General features: G+C 39.4%; 1 protein-coding gene across 4 annotated transcripts in view; it reads left to right on the plus strand.

The window, feature by feature from the left end:
- The window catches only part of LOC110835577 (trace amine-associated receptor 8c), a 121,932-nt gene that overhangs the window by 41,605 nt on the left and 58,147 nt on the right, over positions 1-22,180 (plus strand). For all 4 annotated transcript variants that reach the window (XM_087344964.1, XM_022075919.2, XM_022075920.2 and 1 more), the window contains exons 4-5: positions 5,686-5,802; positions 21,191-21,484. In XM_087344964.1, coding sequence (XP_087201090.1) covers positions 5,686-5,802; positions 21,191-21,484 — 411 coding nt within the window. The remainder of the gene's footprint in view (positions 1-5,685; positions 5,803-21,190; positions 21,485-22,180) is intronic.

A 22,180-nucleotide genomic window follows, 5' to 3' on the forward strand; every position in this document is an offset into this window, starting at 1 on the left:
TTTCTGCCTGTTAACAAGAAATTAATAGATTGAAATATACAAAACTAGTTTGTCTGTTATTTTGTTAGGATGTAAAACTTTCTCACACCAAAATAAAAAGAATGGCTTGAGGTTGATGTTTTTCTGGGTTTTGACACCGTTTAAACTCATTGGTCGATGACGGTGTTTCGGAGAACTATACTGTTTCCATCTTCAATTATGAAGACACATATCGTGGATACCGTCACATGAAACCGAATTCATATATAAAGTTAATGAAAACTTTTTTGAAATAAATGCCAGATACTTATCATAGATATAGGATTATTACCAGTTGTTCAGAGATGAAGTCCGAGGCCTTGTGCAGTATTTCGTAACGCGGTAACGTTTTTCGGTGTTTCTCGGACCAATACACCTCGAGGACCACCTGTTATCGGTGACCCGTGACAGCTTAAAAGACGCCGTTCCATGAAATTAGGTTAGTTTCGGTGACGTCTCAAACTCGTCAATATTACAATATGCGCATGGGGATTAGTATTTAAAGCCTAGTGGTAATTATGTGTACCACTTGCTTTAACAATCAGTAACGTGTTTATGGGTCTTGCATAGTTCTCATTAAAAACAGGGATATTTACTTCAAACCAATTTTGTTAAGATATGTTCCCTGTACATGGTGACATAGTTATTTTGTTAATGCTTTCTATAACACGTCTGCTGACTTTTTTAATGTTGTGTACTGTATCGCAAGAGAAAATTACAACTTGTTTAATTAATCCTCCTCCTTACTCCTTCCTTTTGTAATTAGTTATTTATGATGGCATGGCTTTCTCTATGACTGACTGTCGACCAATTTTCCCTGATTTTTATCCCCCCACAAAGAATGTGCTCATCAATATTGTAATGGAAACGATATTGTCACTTGTTCTAATACAGATAAGAAGAGACAGGGACGACGCGTTTGATGTAATTGTTGATTGCGTTTTATTAACTCTGTAATTTGGTGGCCAGGAAATTGCGGCGAATTGATTGGATTTGCTTTGAGGTAGAAGATAAAGGTACTGGCTCTTCTCATCATCAGCGGATATAAATCACGTGCGAATCTCGAAAAAGTGTTTGTTTGCAATTTATTTTACTACTCTTTATGAACTGTTTGATGGTTATTTAACTACTTTCTCAAAATTGCAGAGGTTATTTAGCGTATAACGAAACTGGAAGATGACAAATGATTTGTGAGTTGGTAGGGATTTTGAAAGAAAGTACCGGTCGTTTCATTATTAGCAGAACTATCAGCAGCTACAGGGCTGTCGTCATGAGTGAGGAACAAAGGTTTGAATTGTTTAAAAAGAATAGCCTGGAAGAATATTTGAATCCAAGGAAAACGAAATAACATGGTCCTAGAGAAATCTGTGTAATTATGAGATAAATAATGTTTATACTTTACTAAATATTATTAGGATTATAAGATAAATGGTAATGACATGGAATGGGCATGTAGCACGCGTGAAAGAGATGGAAATGTGTGCCGTGTGGCGTTACAGATCAGAATACCAAAGCCAATGCGAAGTTACTTCTTTGTCAGCCTGTTAACTATCACCTACATGGCGAAGACCTAATTTATACGAGAGTTGCTTAGTTATATCCTTCTTGATTTAATGACATTTATAATACTAAATGAGTATAGATTTGCAGAGTGCTGTCTTATGTTGCTTCAGTTTTCGGATTTCACAACTTCCTTTTCAGAGGTTTTCTCTCGAACGACATATAAGCCCTTTTAACATGAAGTTGGCGGTATATAATTCTGTTTCCGGTTAGTTCTGTTCTTCTTACGAAACCATCTTGAAGGCTACCACAGGGCACCGTGAAGCTGAAATCTCGAACTCAGGACAACGGAAAGATATTGGCGCCTTTACTTGTAGTCCGCTTTATAAGACAGACACAAAGAATCGTGCTTTTTTAAAGATGGAGAAGTAACAAGTTTTACTGTAACTCTGTCTAGTGAAAGGAGGCAAAGAATAGACAGTGTAAAAATAAACGTAATATACAAATTTACTGGAAAGTTTTAGTTTTTCTTTCTTTGGAGTGCTTACGTAGTTTAGTTTTTGTTTTTCTTTATCTTGTGGTGCTGGAAAAGCGGAAATAAACTTTCAGCGCCTCCCTTTACATGTTTTCTTAGGATTTATACCCGTATTTGCTCTCCGACATTCGCGTACCGAAAGTGGCGAGGGTTTTAAAGTCATTTATAGATTTACGAGCATTTACTTGGTGGCATGCATAAGCGTTTGCTATGGCCGATCTCGTGTCTTAAGTGTGCATTGCCCACAACTTTGCATAGTCTGACATCTGCATATCCCAGCTTCTTCATCCCATGGCACGGGACGACGACACTTTCCGAGGGTAAACTGTTTGGTCCCTCGTTTTCTTCCGCGGGCTGCCAGTGTCTCGTTTCCCACGTGGTTAATAAAATGAAGGGCTTTTTTCCCTTCCAACCGGAACACAAAATATGGTCTCTGTGTGTTTCAAGAAGCAAAAAGTCTGTTTCTTATGCTCTTTCCGTTTGACTTTATTTTAAAGTAATGTAAATTGAGATTTGAGATTCCGAATTTTATTTATATCATAAAATAAGTGACCAACATGAAAGTTTTTGAGCTCCTTGAAATATTAACGTTTTCCGCTGACGAACGATTTCTGTATGTCTGGGAAGCGGAGTCTTTGAGAAGCTGATATTCACTCAATCAGTGCATTCCTAGACTTGCATAGATTTCGAAGGCTTCGCAGGACCCTGAAATTTATAATATCACGAGTCGGTTTGATCCAATGTTTATATAAGATCCACTTTAATATTATATTTTTATCAACTCCTACCTCTCCCAGATGGTCTGTTCTATTTAGATTTCCAGACTAAAAGTGTGGGCCTACTTCATATTTATTTTATGCGTGCTACATGTCCCGAGTGTTATTAGATTTTCTCTGACGCAGCTATTTACAGATGGTGAAATGTGTGGTAATCACCAAAGGAACATTTAAGCATTTTCAGAAAATTCGCGAAGACTGATGAGGTCTTGATCCACCCTGGCAGCGAGGTACGGGAAGGAGGAACAGCCTTTTCTTATCGGACTTCCCTCCCTGTCTGCCACAGACCACATACCACCCTGGCTTTCTGCCATTTCAAAAACTAGGGCCGTAACTTATGATACGGCCAGAGGCAGGGCTGCTGGGATGAGTCATCCTCGGTGCGAGGTTTGCAACACGGGAATTCTGCATTCTGTTCTGCATATGTATAATCTGCTACTTAAACAGCCAAACCCCGTTACAGCGCCACACGTCGTCAAGCACGAATATGAGTGTTAACAAGGGATGGCGGTAGATTGAAACTGGTTCTGTCGCGCAGAATATCTCCAACACAGCGCCGAATGACAATTTTATCCCATTAATGGATAAATAACTGAAGACATTTTGCTAGTTTGCTCCTTTATATTGTTCGTCATAGGTACACACGTCTTTCCTCTTACGAACACTTGTCACTGCCCTTTTCCCAATGCCGGAGAAACGCAGATAACTGTGATTATACAGTAAGCGGCTGTATCTCTATAGCGTTTTACTTCCTTACTGCAAAGCAAAGTGTGTTTGCGTACTGTATGTTAGTTACCCAAAGAGTGCAATATCCTATAAAAAAAGAACTGTGATCTGTAACTGGTTTGCCGTGGTTTGAATATTACCTGTTAATGTTTGCAGGTCATTCTGGGTAATGTTTCCATATTCGACTCAGTGACTTCACCCCACTGTTAGGTTAATTTACCGAAGCTGCCTGTATTTGGAATGTCGGCACTAAACCTTGATCCCCGGTAACAACCGGACTCCCTCCCCGAGGGAGCGGTGGTTTGCTCTTTATATGTTACGTAACAGCTGAAATGGAGGATGCTAAAACCATGTACGTGTTATGATAATTTTAAAATTAAAATTGATTTTAGGGAAATAGGATTTTAGACGTGTGAATTGGATTTATCTGGTTCGGGATAGAGATCGGAGGCTGGGTTTTGTAGACACGGTAATGAACCTACAGGTCTGTAAAAGACGGCAATTTATTGGCTAGTTGTCACAATGTTAGATTCTCAAGAAAGAATATGCTCCATTTCTACAGAGAATTACTAAGGTCTGTAATGTTACAGGGCAATGCAAAATAAATATTCACGCTCCGATCGAGGTTAAAATTCCGAGTTAAGAGTAAACTAAGAACGCGAATCTGCAGGGTACACCGTATAGTGATTTACGCGGAATGTCTTAATGTTGTTTCGAAGATTTGTGTATCGAGTTTTAGGCAGTCCTGTAAGTCTGTGACTTGACACAATTTTGGTGTAATTTCATTGTTCCTTACAATGTCTTGGTCTAACAGGAATATTAGTTCCAAACATTCTCGTAATATGAGCAGGGGCTCTGGCCTTTATCTGTTGCGTTATTATGTCTTGCAGAAGTCGTCAGCTGCTTGCATTTACTGTCTTCTAGTTCCGAGAAAATGGTTCCTACATAAACCAGAACCACTTTAGAAATGCACTATTTAACTAGAAGTGCAAGGCCTTTGAGACTTTCCAGCACTCGATCGCCAGTAGGGAAATCTGTTTCAGTCATAAAGTTTTAGTGTCAGACAGAGCAACACTAATTAACACATTAACTACAATTAGCTGTTATTTGTGCCTGGCCTAATTACACTGACATGTTGTAACTGAACTATTTGCTAACCACAGTTATACAAATTATAGCAGCGAACTCCTAACATCATTGTCTTCTGCCATCTTTTGCAGCATTTTGCAGTGTGAAGTTTTACGTTCTTTAAAAGGCGTGTTACTTGCATGAATAAGCCATGCATTGTTTGATTTTTGGGAATACTTCTTATGTACCGAAAAACTTTACTGTATTTGTCGCTGTATGCAAGGTCTTCGTATTCTGTGTCAATTAAGCGAAGAACATCTAATGATCCCATCCATGTCTGTCTGTCGTGTATTTCGTAACAATTGTATCGTAATTACAGATGTTCTTCTTCTTCTATGTCTCTCCGGTCCGTATTCGGTCCATGGCCTCCTCAATTCTCCTCTTCCATGTTGGAATTATTGTGCAACAATGAAATCCAGCAGTTCTCTTTGTTGGAAACAGTTGCGCTACAGTGGGACTGGAGATCCTGTTGTAGGGATATATTGTTATGAAACAATGATCTGGGATTTTATTATTGCAAGAATGACCTAAGAGGCAACAATGATCTCTGGTAACAAGTGCAACAACAGCCTATATGACGTGTGACGAACGCCGTTTGAATAACAGTGGACTCAAAAGAGTACATTTTTCCAGTCTGTTAAGGAAATTTAAAAAATGCTCTTTCCCATATTTCTAAACTTAGGGCAGGTATGTTGTATTTTTATAGTACTACAGAAACCTTGGTTGGCAGTCGAACTTCCTAGAGGTCTCTTTGGAGTGGGCAGTGGGTGCCACAGAGAAGTGTTGGCATGACATAAGACGAAACATCTCTCTGGCATCTGGACTGATACGTCGTGTTAACAGCACCGCGACTAAGAGTAGAGTGACGATGTAGCAACTCTGTTGGTGGAACAGTGGGAACCGTGTTCTTCGTCGCGGCAGATGTATTTGGCGCGAATTATACGCACTTGCGTTGTTTTTACCATTCCGTATTTGTCTTCAGTGACGGTTGTTATGTTTCAGTCCTTGCTGCGAGGAGCCCTCAGTCAGCAGAGCGCAGTTATTTTGATCTGCATGGCGGTAGATCGGTACATGTGCATGCTGCATCCTGTCCGCTACCACAAACGTTCCAGCAAAAAGGTAAGAAATATTACGTGGCATATTGCTATAGACTCTTCTTTCTCCTGAACTTTATTTGGTTTTGAATTATATACCAATTTGATCAGAATAGAAATTATGCTGTGCTGGATATTTTTATAACTTATTTATGGAAATAAGTTCTTTGTACTTAAAATTGCATATAAATAAGGAGTTTTACGAGATCCCTGTTTAATTTGGGACATAAACATTGTTCGTGGAGTTGGTTGATGTTTTTAATTTGAACTACCATGTAGTTTCGTGTGGGTTTTATGGACACCTTCATTGGAGAATGAACACAATTTATTTTCCTGGTTTTCAAGCCAATGAAAGTTTAAGTTGTTAAAAATACTAGTACATGAATCATCTTAAGAAGTGATCGCTTTAGTAAGTGATTAATAAAGAACAGATTTGGGAGAGATGTGGAAAGGATTTTAGATGAAGCGTCAAAGCTATAATTACACTCAGAAAGATAAACAGTGATGAAGGAATAGAAATAGCGAGAGATGTAACACAGAAGAGGGGACTTTATAGCCGCTGAGGTTAAAGTTGTTGGTGTTGACAGATGATAAGAGTGAGCTGAAATAAAAATGTTCGTGCAGAGGAAAGATAAATAAGCGAAAGATGATGGAGAGAGTCATGGCGGGTTATGACACCTTTCCTGTGGAAGCGTTAAACACATTACATTTTAAAAATGTCAACGATGGAGAGCAGTCTCTGTATAGTGTGGTTTCGAGTTAGAATCACATAACTATTGCAGAAGTAAGACTAGTAGTTAGAAAATTATAACTTAAAAGAATTATAGAATATCATTTGCAAAAAATACTTTTAATAGTAATGGAAAGGAACTAAAGTTCTGATGTCTCTCCCTTCTCGGAAAATTGTTACATATTTTCGTTTATTGATCGTTAAGAAATAAACGAAATAACATTTTTACGAAGTTTTTTAAAACGATTTCTTCCAATCTTTTGAGGGATTGAATTTGTTTATTTTCCTGCGTTGTACATTGTTGGGTTAAAACAAGAACTATATGAAAATGTCCGGGGGGGGGGACATATTTAATACAGCTTTAATTTTTACATTTCATGACAATGCTAGCTGTTTTCTTTAAAACCTGTTCTTGCTTCTGAATGGTACTGGGGATGCACGTAGCGGACTGAGACAAAGAAGTCTTTAGAAGACGACTTTCTTCAGGGCTGTAAACGTCTACCAGACTACACGGCGCTACAGTTCAGAAGACAGCCATATTCGAACTCACCGCCGTGAAAACCTGAGATCCTACCAAGAAGTCGGTGCTCATGCTTTTGACAATGGGAAGAAATTTGTCGGATATTTCAAGGGAATATTATTAGATCGATGCAGGGGGAGGGGGACAGACTAGGCCTGTCATAAATATTGAGGAAGAAGTTATGTTATGTAGACGCTGTAGATGTAATTCGCATTAATGACATAAACAGTATTTCAGAATGTATGGTTTTAAACCCCTGCAGTATCCTTATTTTCAAATATTTCGAAGTTTATAATAAATAAATGTTTGTTAGCTTTACACAGTGACATTTGATGCGGGTAATCACGATGCAGTAACGGCGATCCCTGGGGGGGAGGGGGGTTATGAACGTGACACACATGACTAGTTATAAAATAAAAACTACATGAATGATGCGCCCATCCATTGTGACCTGCTATAAAGCTCCAGACATGGTTCTGGATTAAATCCAAAATACGGTTGTCCTAAATTCATACTTCTTTCCAGATGCTAACCTCATTATAACCATCGTTGATACATAAAAACGGCTGGTCTGTTCTTACACTGGAACTCAAAATAAAAAAAAATAACTGTGCAATAAGGTATTTGTTTGTGAGATTTGAATTCATCAGGGTAGTGAAAAGCCGATTGTGGTATTCTGTAGGGTTTATACAAAAACCGACTTTTGAAAAAACCGGTTTCGAATTCCAGTATTTAAAAAAAGTTTTCGAATTTTTACAGAAAAAAGTTAAAACATTAAAATAATATTTATACTTATTTTAATTTTTTTCAGTTCATTTAATATGTATGGAACTACAAAAATATAACAAAATAAAATATACTCTATACAAAACCAAATAAAAAACTAAAATAACTAAAATCCGTACAAAATATGAAGTATAAACTATGTCGTTTGCTAGATCCAAGTTAAAAATTTGTAGCCTCTCAGAACCTACGAGGGGCGTATACAAATGATTTAGACTAACCTGAATTATGTGATCCTTGATGGTGGTGGCTCCCAGCTTACACTTCGGCCCGTTCCACATATTCTCCCTGGAGGTCGATGCACCGTTGCTTTCTCTCTGGCAATTCCCGTATTGCCTCACGAAACCATTATTTGGGGTGACTCGTACCCACTCCCTGCCAGCATCATGCAAGGCGTCACTATCGGGGAATCGGTGACCACGCAGGGGATTCTTAATCTCGTGGAAGAGTGCATAGTCACTTGGTGCTAGGTCGGGGGAATAGGGCGGGTGTGGGAGCACGGTGAACCCCAGTGACTGCATGTGCAGCTGTGTTCAATTGGGTGACAGGATTCGCATGTGACAACGAAAGTGAAAAACGGATGCAGCAGCGGTCGTCCCAGAACATCAAGAACTCCGCAAATGATTCAAAGATTGTCGGAACTGATCCCCTGCATGGTCACAGATTCCCCGATAGTGACGCCTTGCATGATGCTGTCAGGGAGTTTGTACGAGACACCCCCAAACAATGGTTTCGTGAGGCAATACGGAAATTGCCAGAGAGATGTTAACGGTGCATCGACCTCCAGCGAGAATATGTGGAACGGGCCGAAGTGAAACCTGGGAGCTACCACCATCAAGGATCACATAATTTAGGTTAGTCTAAATCATTTGTATACGTAATTCTAATGTTTTCTTAGCATCGCAGGAACTAGCTATTGGAACTAAGCCCAAATTAAAATCTTCCGCAAAATGGTGTACGTTGATATTCAAATATCTGTGATTTCTTTTGCTAGTCTACTCATCTAAAATTATAGAAATTTTTGACATAAATACGTCTATATTTTAGGGTCAGTGTCATTCGGCAAAAAGTGGAACGAAAAAGTGAAACGAAAAAGTGTAACTGCATTGTTATGTTACCTTGGAAACGTCAATTGTTTACTCGGCATTATTGTTACCTAGGAAACGTCATCTGTTTACTTAGCATTGTTGTTACCTAGGAAACGTTACATTACTCGGCATTGTTGTTACCTAGGAAACATTTCATACATTACGTTACATTCCTTTACATTATATTCAGCTACCACAGACTAACTAACTAATTCAAGTTAAAGAAGCAAAGTCTTAATCAAACTTTACTCAATTGTAAAGCGGGTATAAAGGAAATATTTAGAAAAAAGCCAATATATAAACTTCCTTTCCGTGTACACGTATTTACGTCTAATTCTCCGGAACCGTGGTTCCACTATCACTTTTTTCCCATTTTTCTTAATACAATCCAATTCATTTATAATTTCACGTTTGGCATTGTCATAAAACTTATGAATGAGATCCATTATTCGAGAGTTGATTTTGGTAATGAATATCCCCGTTGTTGCAAAGACTCTCGTATGAACGAGCTTGTTGTAATGCTATTAATCGACAATCCATCCATTGCAGCAAGTTTTGCTATAATTTCTTCTAAACTGCTATTTTTCACGAAATTAAAAATAGAATGAATTTGTGGATATGCATATCAAACATTCGCCTGACTCATGAAGATGAGATGTGGGCAGAAGAGTCGAAAAAATAATAATTTAGAAAAGCGTGACCATGCGTGACAAAGCGTGACAATGCGTGACCAGTCGTGACGTACTGTAACGGCGTGACGAATTGTGGCCATAAGTGTCGAATCGTCACAACATTTTTCGAAACATCACCAAACGTAACAAAATTCACAAACCTAACCTAAACTAACCTAACCCAACCTAACCTAAGCTACCGCGAACCAACACATCCTAACCTAACCACTACTTACTTCTCCTAACGTATTTTAATGTAGCGACAAATTACCGAGCCGTACGTAGCATAAGGTAGACGTGCCGAAACGTGACATGGTGATCACGCGTGCTCAAGCGTGACATAGCGTGACTATGCGTGATCTGCGCTCACGTCGTGACAAGGGATCACCATAAGTGCCGAACTATGACGAAGATTTACAAATCGTGTGCAAACGTGACTAAGCGTGACAAAGCGTGACTAGGCGTGATTACCTTGAAGGCGTGACGAGATGTGGTTAGAAGAGTCGAAAAAATAATTTAAAAAAACGTGACCATGCGTGACTAAGCGTGACAATGCGTGACCAGTCGTGACGTACTGTAACTGCGTGACGAATTGTGGCCATAAGTGTCGAATCGTCACAAAAATCTTTGAAACATCACCAAACGTAACAAAATTCACAAACCTAACCTAACATAACCTAACATAACCTAACCTAACCTAACCTAACCCAACCTAACCTAAGCTACCGCAAACCAACACATCCTAACCTAACCACTACTTACTTCTTCTAACGTATTTTAATGTAGCGACAAATTACCGAGCCGTACGTAGCATAAGGTAGACGTGCCGAAACGTGACATGGTGATCACGCGTGCTCGAGCGAGACATAGCGTGACTATGCGTGATCTGCGCTCACGTCGTGACAAGGGATCACCATAAGTGCCGAACTATGACGAAGATTTACCAATCGTGTGGAAACGTGACAAAGCGTGATGAAGCGTTACTAGGCATTATTACGTTGAAGGCGTGACGAGATGTGGTTAGAAGAGTCGAAAAAATAATAATTTAAAAAAGCGTGACAATTCGTGACCAGTCGTGACGTACTGTAACGGCGTGACGAATTGTGACCATAAGTGTCGAATCGTTACAAAAAATTTTGAAACATCACCAAACGTAACAAAATTCACAAACCCAACCTAACCTAACATAACCTAACCTAACCTAACCTAACCCAACCTAACCTAAGCCACCGCAAACCAACACATGCTAACCTAACCACTAGTTACTTCTTCTAACGTATTTTAATGTAGCGACAAATTACCGAGCCGTACGTAACATAAGGTAGACGTGCCGAAACGTGACATGGTATTCACGCGTGCTCAAGCGTGACATAGCGTGACTATGCGTGATCTGCGCTCACGTCGTGACAAGGGATCACCATAAGTGCCGAACTATGACGAAGATTTACGAATCGTGTGCAAACGTGACTAAGCGTGATGAAGCGTGACTAGGCGTGATTACCTTGAAGGCGTGACGAGATGTGGTTAGAAGAGTCGAAAAAATAGTAATTTAAAAAAGCGTGACCATGCGTGACTAAGCGTGACAATGCGTGACCAGTCGTGATGTACTGTACGGCGTGACGAATTGTGGCCATAAGTGTCGAATCGTCACAAAAATCTTTGAAACTTTACCAAACGTAACAAAATTCACAAACGTAACTTAATCTAACCTAACCTAACCTAACCTAACCTAACCTAACCCAACCCAACCCAACCCAACCTAACCTAAGCTACCGCAAACCAACACATGCTAACCTATCCACTAGTTACTTCTTCTAACGTATTTTAATGTAGCGACAAATTACTGATCCGTACGTAGCGTAAGGTAGACGTGCCGAAACGTGACATGGTGATCACGCGTGCACAAGCGTGACATAGCGTGACTATGCGTGATCTGAGCTCACGTCGTGACAAGCTATCACCATAAGTGCCGAACTATGACGAAGATTTACAAATCTTGTGCAAACGTGACCATGCGTGACAAAGCGAATCTAGTCGTGACGTATTATAAGGGCGTGACGAATTGTCGCCATAAGTGTGGAATCGTCTCAGTAATTTTCAAAACATTACCGAACATAACAAAGTACACAAATCTAACCGAACCTTACCTAACCTAACCCGACATAACCTAACTTAATCCAGCACATGCTAACTTAGTCACTAGTTTCTTCTTCTAACGTATTGAAATTTAGCCAAAAATAACCGATCCGTACGTAACATAAGGTAGACCTGCCGAAATGTGACTTGGTGATCACACGTGCTCAAGCGTGACATAGCGTGACTAAGCATGACCTGATTTCACGTCGTGACAAGGGATCACCATATGTGTCGAATTGTAACGAAGATTTACAAGGCGTTAGCAAACGTGACTAAGCGCAACAAAGCGTGTCTAGGCGTTATTTATAGTAAATTCGTGAGGAAATGTGACCAGAAGTGTCGAAAGATGACATATATATACAAAGTGTGACAATGTTGGCAAAGCGTGACTAGTGACGTACTGTAACGGCGTGACGAATTGTGGCCATAAGTGTCGAAACGTCACAAACATTTTTAAAACTTTACCTAACTTAACAGAATACATCACCCAAACCTAAAATAACTTAAAATAACCTAAGTTAATCCGACCTAACGTAAGTTAACCGAACTTAACATAACCTAACATCAGCCTACCCATCCTAACCTAACTTTTTGTTACTTCATCTAACGTATTGGAATTTATCTAAAATTAACCGTACTGTACGTAACTTGACGTAAGCGTGCCGAAGCATGACTTAGTGATCACGTTTGATCAAGCATGACCTAGCATTATTAAGAGTGACCTGCGGTCACGTCGTGACTATGATTTATACAAAAACCGAGTTTTGAAAAAAACCGGTTTTCGAATTTTTAATAAAAGAAAAGAAAGCAAAAACAAAATATAGTTAAAACATAAAAAATATATATATATACTTATTTTAAGCAAGTTTTGCTATAATTTATTTTAAACTGCTCTTTTTCACGAAATTAAAAATATAATGCATTTGTGGATTCGCATGTCAAACATTCGCCTGACTCATGCTACTACAATATGCCCGAGGCGATTTGAAGTCAAAATATTAACGTTTTTAATGAATTAATTAACTAATTTTTCCATATTAATTCTAGTATCTGAAACCGGTTTTTTTAATTTTAAACACCGGTTTTCGAATTTAACAAATTTATCCAAACAACCAGTTTTTAAACCCGGTTTTTAAAAACCGACAAAACCTAATATTCTGCGTCTTGACATCGTGTAGTCTTGTAGGTTACGTCTTCAGAAGTCTCTCAGCTGGAATCAAAGGTTTCAATTATTATATTCAAATGAGAGCACTACTAAATCCTGCTCCGAGCCAAGTGGATCCATTATATACTCTTATCTTATTTATCTTAAGATCCGTTTAAAATTGTCATTTCACTTGTACCACTCAATTAGTCAAATCCCTTTGGGTTTTTCCAACAGGAAGTGTGTACTGATTTCACATATCCACCACACGTGCTACGTGACCCGCCTATCACATCCTCCTTAACCTGATCGCCTTAGGAGTGTTTGAAGAAGATTCATGTTTTTATTTTTTTAAATTTTTTATTATCCCCTTATTTTACCTATTTTACTTCAAAATGGTTTAATTAGAGCCCGTTTTCAGATTCTCTCAATTAACCTTACATTATTTGGCGGGAATTTGCATAGGAACAGGTTTTTATTCAGGGTAACCTTGCGTTGTGGCCCTAATGTGCTGTCCAACCTTTAAATATACTGCAAACCGGTTTCTCAGAAATCTGGCAACTCAAATAGGGTTAGACACTTTTTTGAAACAGCTATAAATTTTTCCCCAAGACAATGCAGGCTAGACTTTTCAGAGGTAGGGATGTTGGATTATTACAGATCACTCGCCTCTTGCACAATTTATTGGTGACGGCGACCGTGAAATAGAAAAGATGCATCAGGAATACGAGATGCTGAATCGGCAGAGTTGTCTACATGTTGAATTTTTCGTCTGTTGAATATTACAGTGCTGTAAAGTATAAAATAGCCAGTTCTTTAGAAACTACGTGAGTTGTTTTCTTACCATCTTTTCTGCTTAAAAGGGTCCTGAAGGAATGGTGTTCCATATCTAGAACCTTGTAAATCCATTGTCCTAAACACACGGCGAAGTGCCGTCTTCTGTCGTGTCTTCTGGTACGAAGAAACGATTAAAGACTCTTCTGCTATATTTATGCTAAATGAAATGCATGTTTACTTAACTTCCGTAAAAAATAGGGGAAAATTATGTTAACAATTTATGAAAATTAATTAATATTCCAGTGTCAGGCAGTCTTGTGAATTAACCATTTCTCAACTCACTACATTACTTGAATACCGTGTATATTGATTAAATATCTTCTTTTGTTCTTCCATTTATATACAATTCAGTAACGGCAAAACGCAGACAGTTTTATATAGAATCTCCGATGGCTTTACGCTGATACTGCAGGCTCTAATTCCTGAGGGAGTTCCCAGTCAGAAATGTCATGTGAACATTTGTCCGTTTCTCAACGGGTACGGAGCTACAAATATTTGAAATTCAAGAAAGAACGCGTCGTACATCAGGTACATTCATGCATTTTGAATGACGCAAAACACGATTATAAATGCACTTCCAGCATGACGGAGAACTTTACGTTTCAATCGACATGTGGCAGAGCACCTGAATGAGTAGTTCCTTGACCGATGAATTGACCACTGCGTTCACCGGACTTCACTACCCTATATTTCTATGAGAAGCGTCGTTTATAAACGAAAAGTGAACAGAAGATAATGGAACCTGTGTTCATGTGGTATTTATGACTGCGAATGGCCTCAGCAGTAAAAACCCGAAGTACTGACATAAAGTCACTGGACGCGTCGCAAACGCTCCATCCGCATTGGATAAGACGACCAGTGTAGATAACAGACTGTAAATTTCTTTACTAGCTGACCGGATACAATGCTCTCAAGATGGACTCCTCCTCGTGGAGGCAGTTAATTTATCTTGATTCTAAATGCCTGTCTTTATCACTCTCTTCTGTTTACACTTTAATGAATTGGTCTGTAACATTACCTGCAGGCGATTTAATTGGAGTCTTCCATCTGCGTACAAAGGCACGTGTTGCAAAGGATAAAGCCTTCTGTGCTTTGCGTTGCTGGATTATGGCAGAAGGAAATGTCTGAAGTTGGTGGCGCTTTTAGTCGGACGAGTTCTGCGATGATGTACTGCTTCATCTGTACCACAAGCTTAATAAAGGAGACCATGACAAACAGTCTGCATTGAACGCAAACCATAGTTCTTGCTTTTGCTACAACTAAGGCTGGTCAACCACTGAACGTAATGTGGTTGGGAGATTACAGGGAAGTTCTGCATTTATACTTTGCTTTACCCTTGAAATTAGTGGGAGGAAATGTTTGCAATATTTACGCTAAAAAAGGCAGAGCTTGACGCTTCATACGCTGTTCAATCTAGTGTCATAATTAAGAATGCTCTGATTTCAGACATACGAATTTAAGTACCCGGACATTTTGTGAAATGTTTGAAGATGTGATATAATTCTTGCAATCTTAGTGGTCGTTGACAGCATGTAGCATTAACGTTGGTATTAAGACAGCCACTGGCTGCCAGCGCAGTGTGTGTCACACCATGCAGCGTGATTCAGCCAAGCGCCTGCAAACCCCTGTTGTGTCTACCCGCCGTACGCTCCTGTCAGAGAGGTTATCTGTCTACCACGGCGCCTCGGTTTTGTTTAGTTCTTTCGGCTGAATTGTGAGTAATTAGTGTCATAATCACGTTAGAAGTTACTTTCCTTTTAAAAACTTTTTAATTCAACATCTTTGGAAAAGAAGTCTAATTACTTTAATGTGCAGACAAATGAAGAAATGAAAATGACTGTCAACTGAGTAGTTGCTCCGTGTAGTCTTGTTGAAGAGCAGGGCGATGATCGCTCTGATGATGGAGGTAGGAAAAACCTATGAAACGTCGGTAGACGTCTACCAGGCTACATGCAGCAACTTCTCTATTTGAAAATCGGGACACCCTTTCCACTTGCATTATAAAGAGGGCTGATGGAAGGTGTCTAATAGGTGCTTTTCATCAACTGAAATGGGAACTAATTGGGTTGGAACGGATGGACCTCACTGTCGATATGTTTAGAAATGTATGAAGCATTCAGACTCTTCAAAAGGATTTTCGAAATTGGCTTTTTCGTTCTACAGACGGACTTCAGAGGAATAAGGAATCGGGTTTTAAATGTAGGACTAACAAAAGAAGTTGGATATAAAAGATGTTGCCAAGAAACGGAACGGAGAGAGATAATTTGGAAGCAGACATTGATTTGTGTTGCAGTTAAATTGAATAATTCAGCTTTACTGTTCTATGTTGGTTCAAAATCGCAATCAGGAAATTGGGTCAAGAGACGTGATTAAAATTGGGTTCGTTTGAGACTCACTAGAGTAACATAACTTCATATGACTTCTTACTAGAGTGATCGTAGAGTCCTTTGTGTGACCAGGAATAAAATATTACGCTATTTAGCAAATAAGTATTAGGTTAAATTGTCGTAATGGGTTTATATATTATGAAATATTGTATTGTGGGCAGTGACCATTATGTCGAGTGTTAATCAGGGATGAGAGTACCATAAAATTCCAATATAAAACCTATTGGTTCCTAATAGTACGAAGCATCTACCGTAGGAGTGAAGTCAGCTGACAGTAAGCACGATTATTGCCTTGATTTTGGCACAACACAAGTCAGCACCCTCACACACAGGGATGGTGCTTGAGAGGATTGGAATGGAGACGTATGGAAATACTGGTCATAGAAGGAAATGGAAGTGGGTCCTTGGTAGACTGCAGACTGCCGTGGCCTGGGGTGTTAATCGGTCTCTCGTATGTTGGCTTTCAGAGCGAAGAAATTTACTGGTGTGTTCCACCGCTTTGTCAGCGTTGAAGTTCATCTGGATTGAAACTTACGCTGTAAGAACAGAGACAGAAGACGGTAGAGTGTATTACGTAAATATCTGCATACGTTTTGTTTTCGGGGTTTTTCCTAATGTCATTCCGACTCAGCATTTTAAAGTTTAGGTTCAGTGTTCAGATTTATAGTTTCACTGCTTCGTACACTTATTGAGTTAGCTGTACTGAATCTTGTTAGATACTTTGATTTTTTAATGATACGGTACCATACAACTTATTGGATAAGAGTCTTTCAGAATGATTTGAGGTTTTCACGGCGGTGAGCATGACGTTTTCTGTCTTCTGGGTTGTTGCGCTGTGTGGTATGGTAGACGTTTACCAACGTTTCAGGGGTCATACTCCTCCGTCATCAGGGCTATGAATTTATCTACCGAATATTCTTTTCAGACACCATAAATCTACGTTAAATATTAGGTTGTGGCGGTGGTGAAAATCAGGAAAATTCAAGAAAGGCTTTTATAAAGACTACGAGCGAAAGTGCGCGTCTTGTCGCTCTGAAAATCTTTATTTCGTTTCTTCAGCGTGTGTTTTCAACTGTTTTTAAGAGATATTTACCAAAATTAAATTATTGTGTACGCCAGTAGCTATTCCCGTACCAAATATTATCGGATTTCGTTACGTGGTTTAGATAATGAAAAGTGCTGATTGTCTGCCAGAACTATCGCCTTGTGCAATAGCGTTGTATACACTTTGCCAATATCATACAAAAATTGTTCCCGAGAGTTTTGTTTTCCAATATGTACAGTGTGTCGAAAAATTGGCGGGCATTTTATAATAAATAAACGCTAACAACCAACTTGTTTGTCTTGTTATGTTTGATATTACTAAAGCTTACAACTACTGTTGTAATTAGTGTTGCGTTTTAAATGGAACATTCTGTACACTGCGTACAGTTTGCAGATACATGTGGGGAGATAATGGAATATACATCGGTCAGTTTATGGAAACTGTATTTTCCCAGTTTTTGCATTTTATTGACAATTTTCATTGATTTATCGGACTGACTGTATAGGTTATCTCTAGCATTATTTCACCTTTTAATTGGCAGTTATTACATATAACACATTGCAGATCATGTAGTGTTTTGTAAGAGCTATGTCCAATAAAGTTTAGTTATCAGGGTTCCCGACGGTGTTTTTATAAACTCTTGCGCAACAGATCGAAGGGAAAAATTCTCCTCAGTAGACAATTTCGCTGAATTCACTAAAGCAGGCGCAGAATTCGCGGGCCATCATCAGTTTTCTTTCTACACCGTAGGCATAAGCCAGTAAAAGCTCCGCAGAAATTACCAGTATTATTATCAGAGTCGTGGACAGTTGCAATCTTCTGGTTGTGATTTCCCTACTTGCCTCTGCTTGGTTTTAATGGGTACATTCATGTAAGTCACATCCAGCCGGAAAGTAACCTCAAATGTACTTTCAGGCTTACAGAACCTTACTACGCCGAGTTCTGAAAAGTGACTGGATTTAGATTTTTATTCGAACGGTTGGGGCTATAGAGACGAAGTGGAGTCATTTTATCACCTTCGACGTCGAAGACTTGAAAAAAAATGCACTGTGGTAGCGAGCCGTCCGACATGCCGTTTTTTATGACTGCACATTTGTTATTCGCCTCGTGTCTGTCCGTAATATTTTTTTCTCCGGTAAAGCACAGAAAGGAGGAAAGGTAAGAATGAGTAGTGGGGAAGCCACCCAACCGTGTCCAGCAGCCGACCGCGATATGCGGCCACGTCTTGTCAGGTGTTTCGTCGGTACTGCGTTGCTGGAGATTCGTAACGTTGCATATCTCCCGGGCGCAAACAGTATTTACTGGGGCTCCCTTAAACATCAGTCCAAAATAATTTCTTGCATTGCGTAATCTGTTATTTCTTTTCTGCTTTTATGCCCCTGATGATGGCGGCGGTAAGCATTTCCGAAACGCATCTCAGTTTCTGCCAGACTACACGGCGCTGTATCCAGAAGGATATAATTATCTCCGCCGTGTTAATTTTGTCATATTAGAGAGCATTTTTCTGAACAGATATAAATCTATTCATCAAATTTGATACACTTTCATTTGTGGGTTCTTTGTATCTACTGATTTTCTATCATAACATTGTACGTGTAGACAGATTTTTTATTGAAAATTGATGTCTTCTGGATTGTTGCGCCGTGTAGTCTGGTAGATGTTTCAGAGGTCATACTGCCTTCGTCATCATCGCCCTGATGAAGGAGGTAGTATGACCTCTGAAACGTTGGTAAACATCGACCAGACTACACAGCACAACAACCCAGAAGACGGAAATCTTCAGACTTACCGCTGTGAAAACCTCAAATCCTACAGATTTTTTATTGTTTATACAAAAGTGATTGAGAAAAAATAGTATTTTGAAAAAAAGATAAACAATTTGTTTACAAGTAGGAAAGAAAGTCAAAAGATGCAGAAAATCAATAACTAGATGTGTACCAAATTTTATGACTGCCGGGTTTGTAATTGTTTAAAAAGTACCTAACGCTGGTCGGATAAGGGTTTACTGCTTTCTCTTAATTCTCCTGACAGACTTTGTTTTCGATTGTCGTAGTAAGACAGGCTTATGATCGGTTTATCTTATGCGACGATTAGGCATCTGGGTGGCACAGAGCTAATGTTGTGAGTCCAGTCCCTTCGATCCATTGGTCCGTCTTGGTGACAGGCGACGAGACTCTTAAAGAAAAGGGGGGGGGGAAGAAGCAGATCGAAAATTATAAAAAGGAGGGTAGAAGGAATAGAGAGATAAAAGAGATGTCTGATTGCTCTGATTGGATTTTCAAGTGAAGATCACAGAGGAAAGGCCTTTTATTGAAAGTTTCGTTGTTTCTTCATATAGAAAAGTTGTTTTTGTACATAAACATATCATGCTGTCTTTTATTAAGGGCCGAGTGTGGGGAGACAGAAACACTGTCTGGCGATAGCGTCAGGAGTCTGATGAAAGATGCCATCTACTGAAAGGAGGTATGAAAAGAAACAGGAAGACATCTGGAAATTACGACGTCAGCGGAAGAAAATATTTGAAATACAACTGTAACACTGCATTTTTAAAGTCGGTTTCTAAGAAAAGGGAAGGAACGTTTTGTTTGTTATTTTGAATTATGTTCATTTATTTTACGAATTCGAGGACTTGCCAGACATGTAAGATGTCATTTACAGAGTCTTTGTCGTGTCAAAGACTCACAGTGTTGTGGTAACTTATAAATAAGAAAGATTAGAAGGGAAGTGGTCGTGGGATTTTGGAGTATGGCTGGACGGACTGAGGGAACTCACGAAACATTATAGTTTAGTTATCAAGACAGGTGCCCTACTAATTTTCGAAAATGGTACGCCGTGATACCACTTGATCTGGTATGTTTCATTAAATTATAGCTGTTCTATGCTTTGCTCCTTGCATTGAAGCCATAATCGCTAGGATACATGCATTGTAAAGCTCTGTTCCTGCAAATAGAAACTCAAACGTACCAAAGTTGTCTGCGGGAACGCAGTTTCACTAAATCCCTTAATAACCCTTGTTCAATTACAGTGTTGGTCACAGAACCCGGGAAGGCGTTATTACTGAGCAACCAGCATTGTTTTTTCTTCCATAAGTGAAGTATTTAGTTGTCCTCTCGCAGAAATTGGATAAAATTTAAAGGAATAAGGCTTGTTATTTGTTACATTTCAAGAATTTTTCTTTGAGGTATAAGGTAAATTACCAGTAGATGGTTTAGGTGGCTTTATACATTTATCTTATTTAATTCGATATAAATAAAACCTTAATTTGATGCAGTATAAATAATAGTAGAATGTGAGAATTTATTAATTTGAATTATTTCTCGTAGGCCTTATGCGTAGTTACAAATTGAAGCGCGAAGAATGACCACCAATTTAGATTCACTGTAGATTCCTGAATGACAGCATAAGGTACAGAGATGCCTTAGTAGACCTCCCTTTTGTAAGCGATCCCAGGCCTATTATTTTGTGACATGAATTGATAGTCTTAAACATTGCAAGTTTCAATTGACCTTTACGTAAAGCATGGACTGAAGCATAATTCTCCCGACAGCTTTCAATGTGGATCCTCGTGTCAGATTTAATTGAAACTTGTTAAATGGTTTGTGAGGTGAAACCTGGGAACGGAGAAACATACGCAGACGCTTTGACGTCATCGTGTATTCACGTTACACACTCCGTGGGAAGATCACGTTTCAACACACACACAGATCTCTGTTGGCTTCTAGTAGACATTAACTTACAAAATTCGATAATATTGAGATTCAAGGACCAGTAGTGAGCTCGTTATTGTACACTACTCTGTTTGCAGCAAGTAACAAAAAACTTCAACCACATACGAGCTTTCTTACGGCATTTAAGGTGAATTTACTGTGTGCGAAAGAACATTTTAAGTTACGTAATCATTTAACAGAGTGTCTAGGGAAATCTGTTCACGTAACGATGTATATAAATATAATAATTGTCTCAGTTTTTCCCCGTTGATTTTAATGAACGCTGTTCTGTTTTCAAGCCACTATCGCAGACGGAAACGGGAACATTTGACGATGGGTGTGTATAGATGTGTGATCTGTCGCAGGGCTGCGTCGCAGCGATAAGCCTGACGTGGGTGACGTCCGTGACGCTGTTCGCTGTGATGGTGCTGCCGCGTGGTGGCTATTACTTCAACCCGACGGGCCTGCTGGCTTGCGATCCGTTCTTCTCGAGACCGAGCCTTCGCATTTTGTCGTCCTGTCTCTTCTACTTTCCCACCACGATGATTCTCATGTACTGCTACGGCTCTGCTTTCCACGTGAACAAACTACGTCTCAAACGGGTCGTCTGCTCCGCCATCGCGACGCCAGATGACGTCAGTGCAGCCAACATGGAGAAGGTAAGGTGGCCGTTTAAGCCTGATATCAACATATTAGCAGACCTTACAAGGGAGTGTGGCTGAGGTCTTCAGCTAGGTACTGCCATCTCACCACGGGAACTCGGATTGAATCCCGATTGATAAAAGTTTGATTCCTGTTATACGAAGTGGCACTAGAGTTAGGTTTTCATACGAGTTGTTTGATTCTCCCTGCTAATTGTTATTCAACCATTGCCCCGTATTAATCTAGCACCGCCTCACGAAGTGTGTGATAGCCCCTGACCAAATAACACGTGGTCACATCCTGGGTATTAAATCTGAGGTTGGTTGCCATAGAAGTGAAGGTATCTTTTAGCATAAACAGGTAAGCAACTTAAATTATTTGCAAGAAACGTAGCGTGACGACGCGAAAATTGTGCTGCTGTTTATTCCTCCAGACTCAACTAGCTCCTTCCTTGCAAAATTAAAATTCACAGGGCCTCGAGAATTTATTAATACCCGCCATCTTCTCTGCTTCTGGATACAAAATTAATCACACAATTCCTCGCTGGCTAAACCTAGGCGGTGTTTCACAAGACGTCGTCATCTGAAAGCAATGTAAAAAGACAGAAAGATATTGTGGAATTTAAATAACTGAGCCTGTCTTTTTGTGTGAAGTAACCAGCAGCACTGGTAAGTTGGCGCTATTGAATCACGTGGCCACTCGAGTCTTATTTA

This window comes from Zootermopsis nevadensis, unplaced genomic scaffold, assembly GCF_977971745.1.
Source record: "Zootermopsis nevadensis isolate Lab colony 2312 unplaced genomic scaffold, Znev_1.0 Znev_ptg000008l, whole genome shotgun sequence".
Taxonomy (NCBI): Eukaryota; Metazoa; Arthropoda; class Insecta; order Blattodea; family Termopsidae; genus Zootermopsis; species Zootermopsis nevadensis.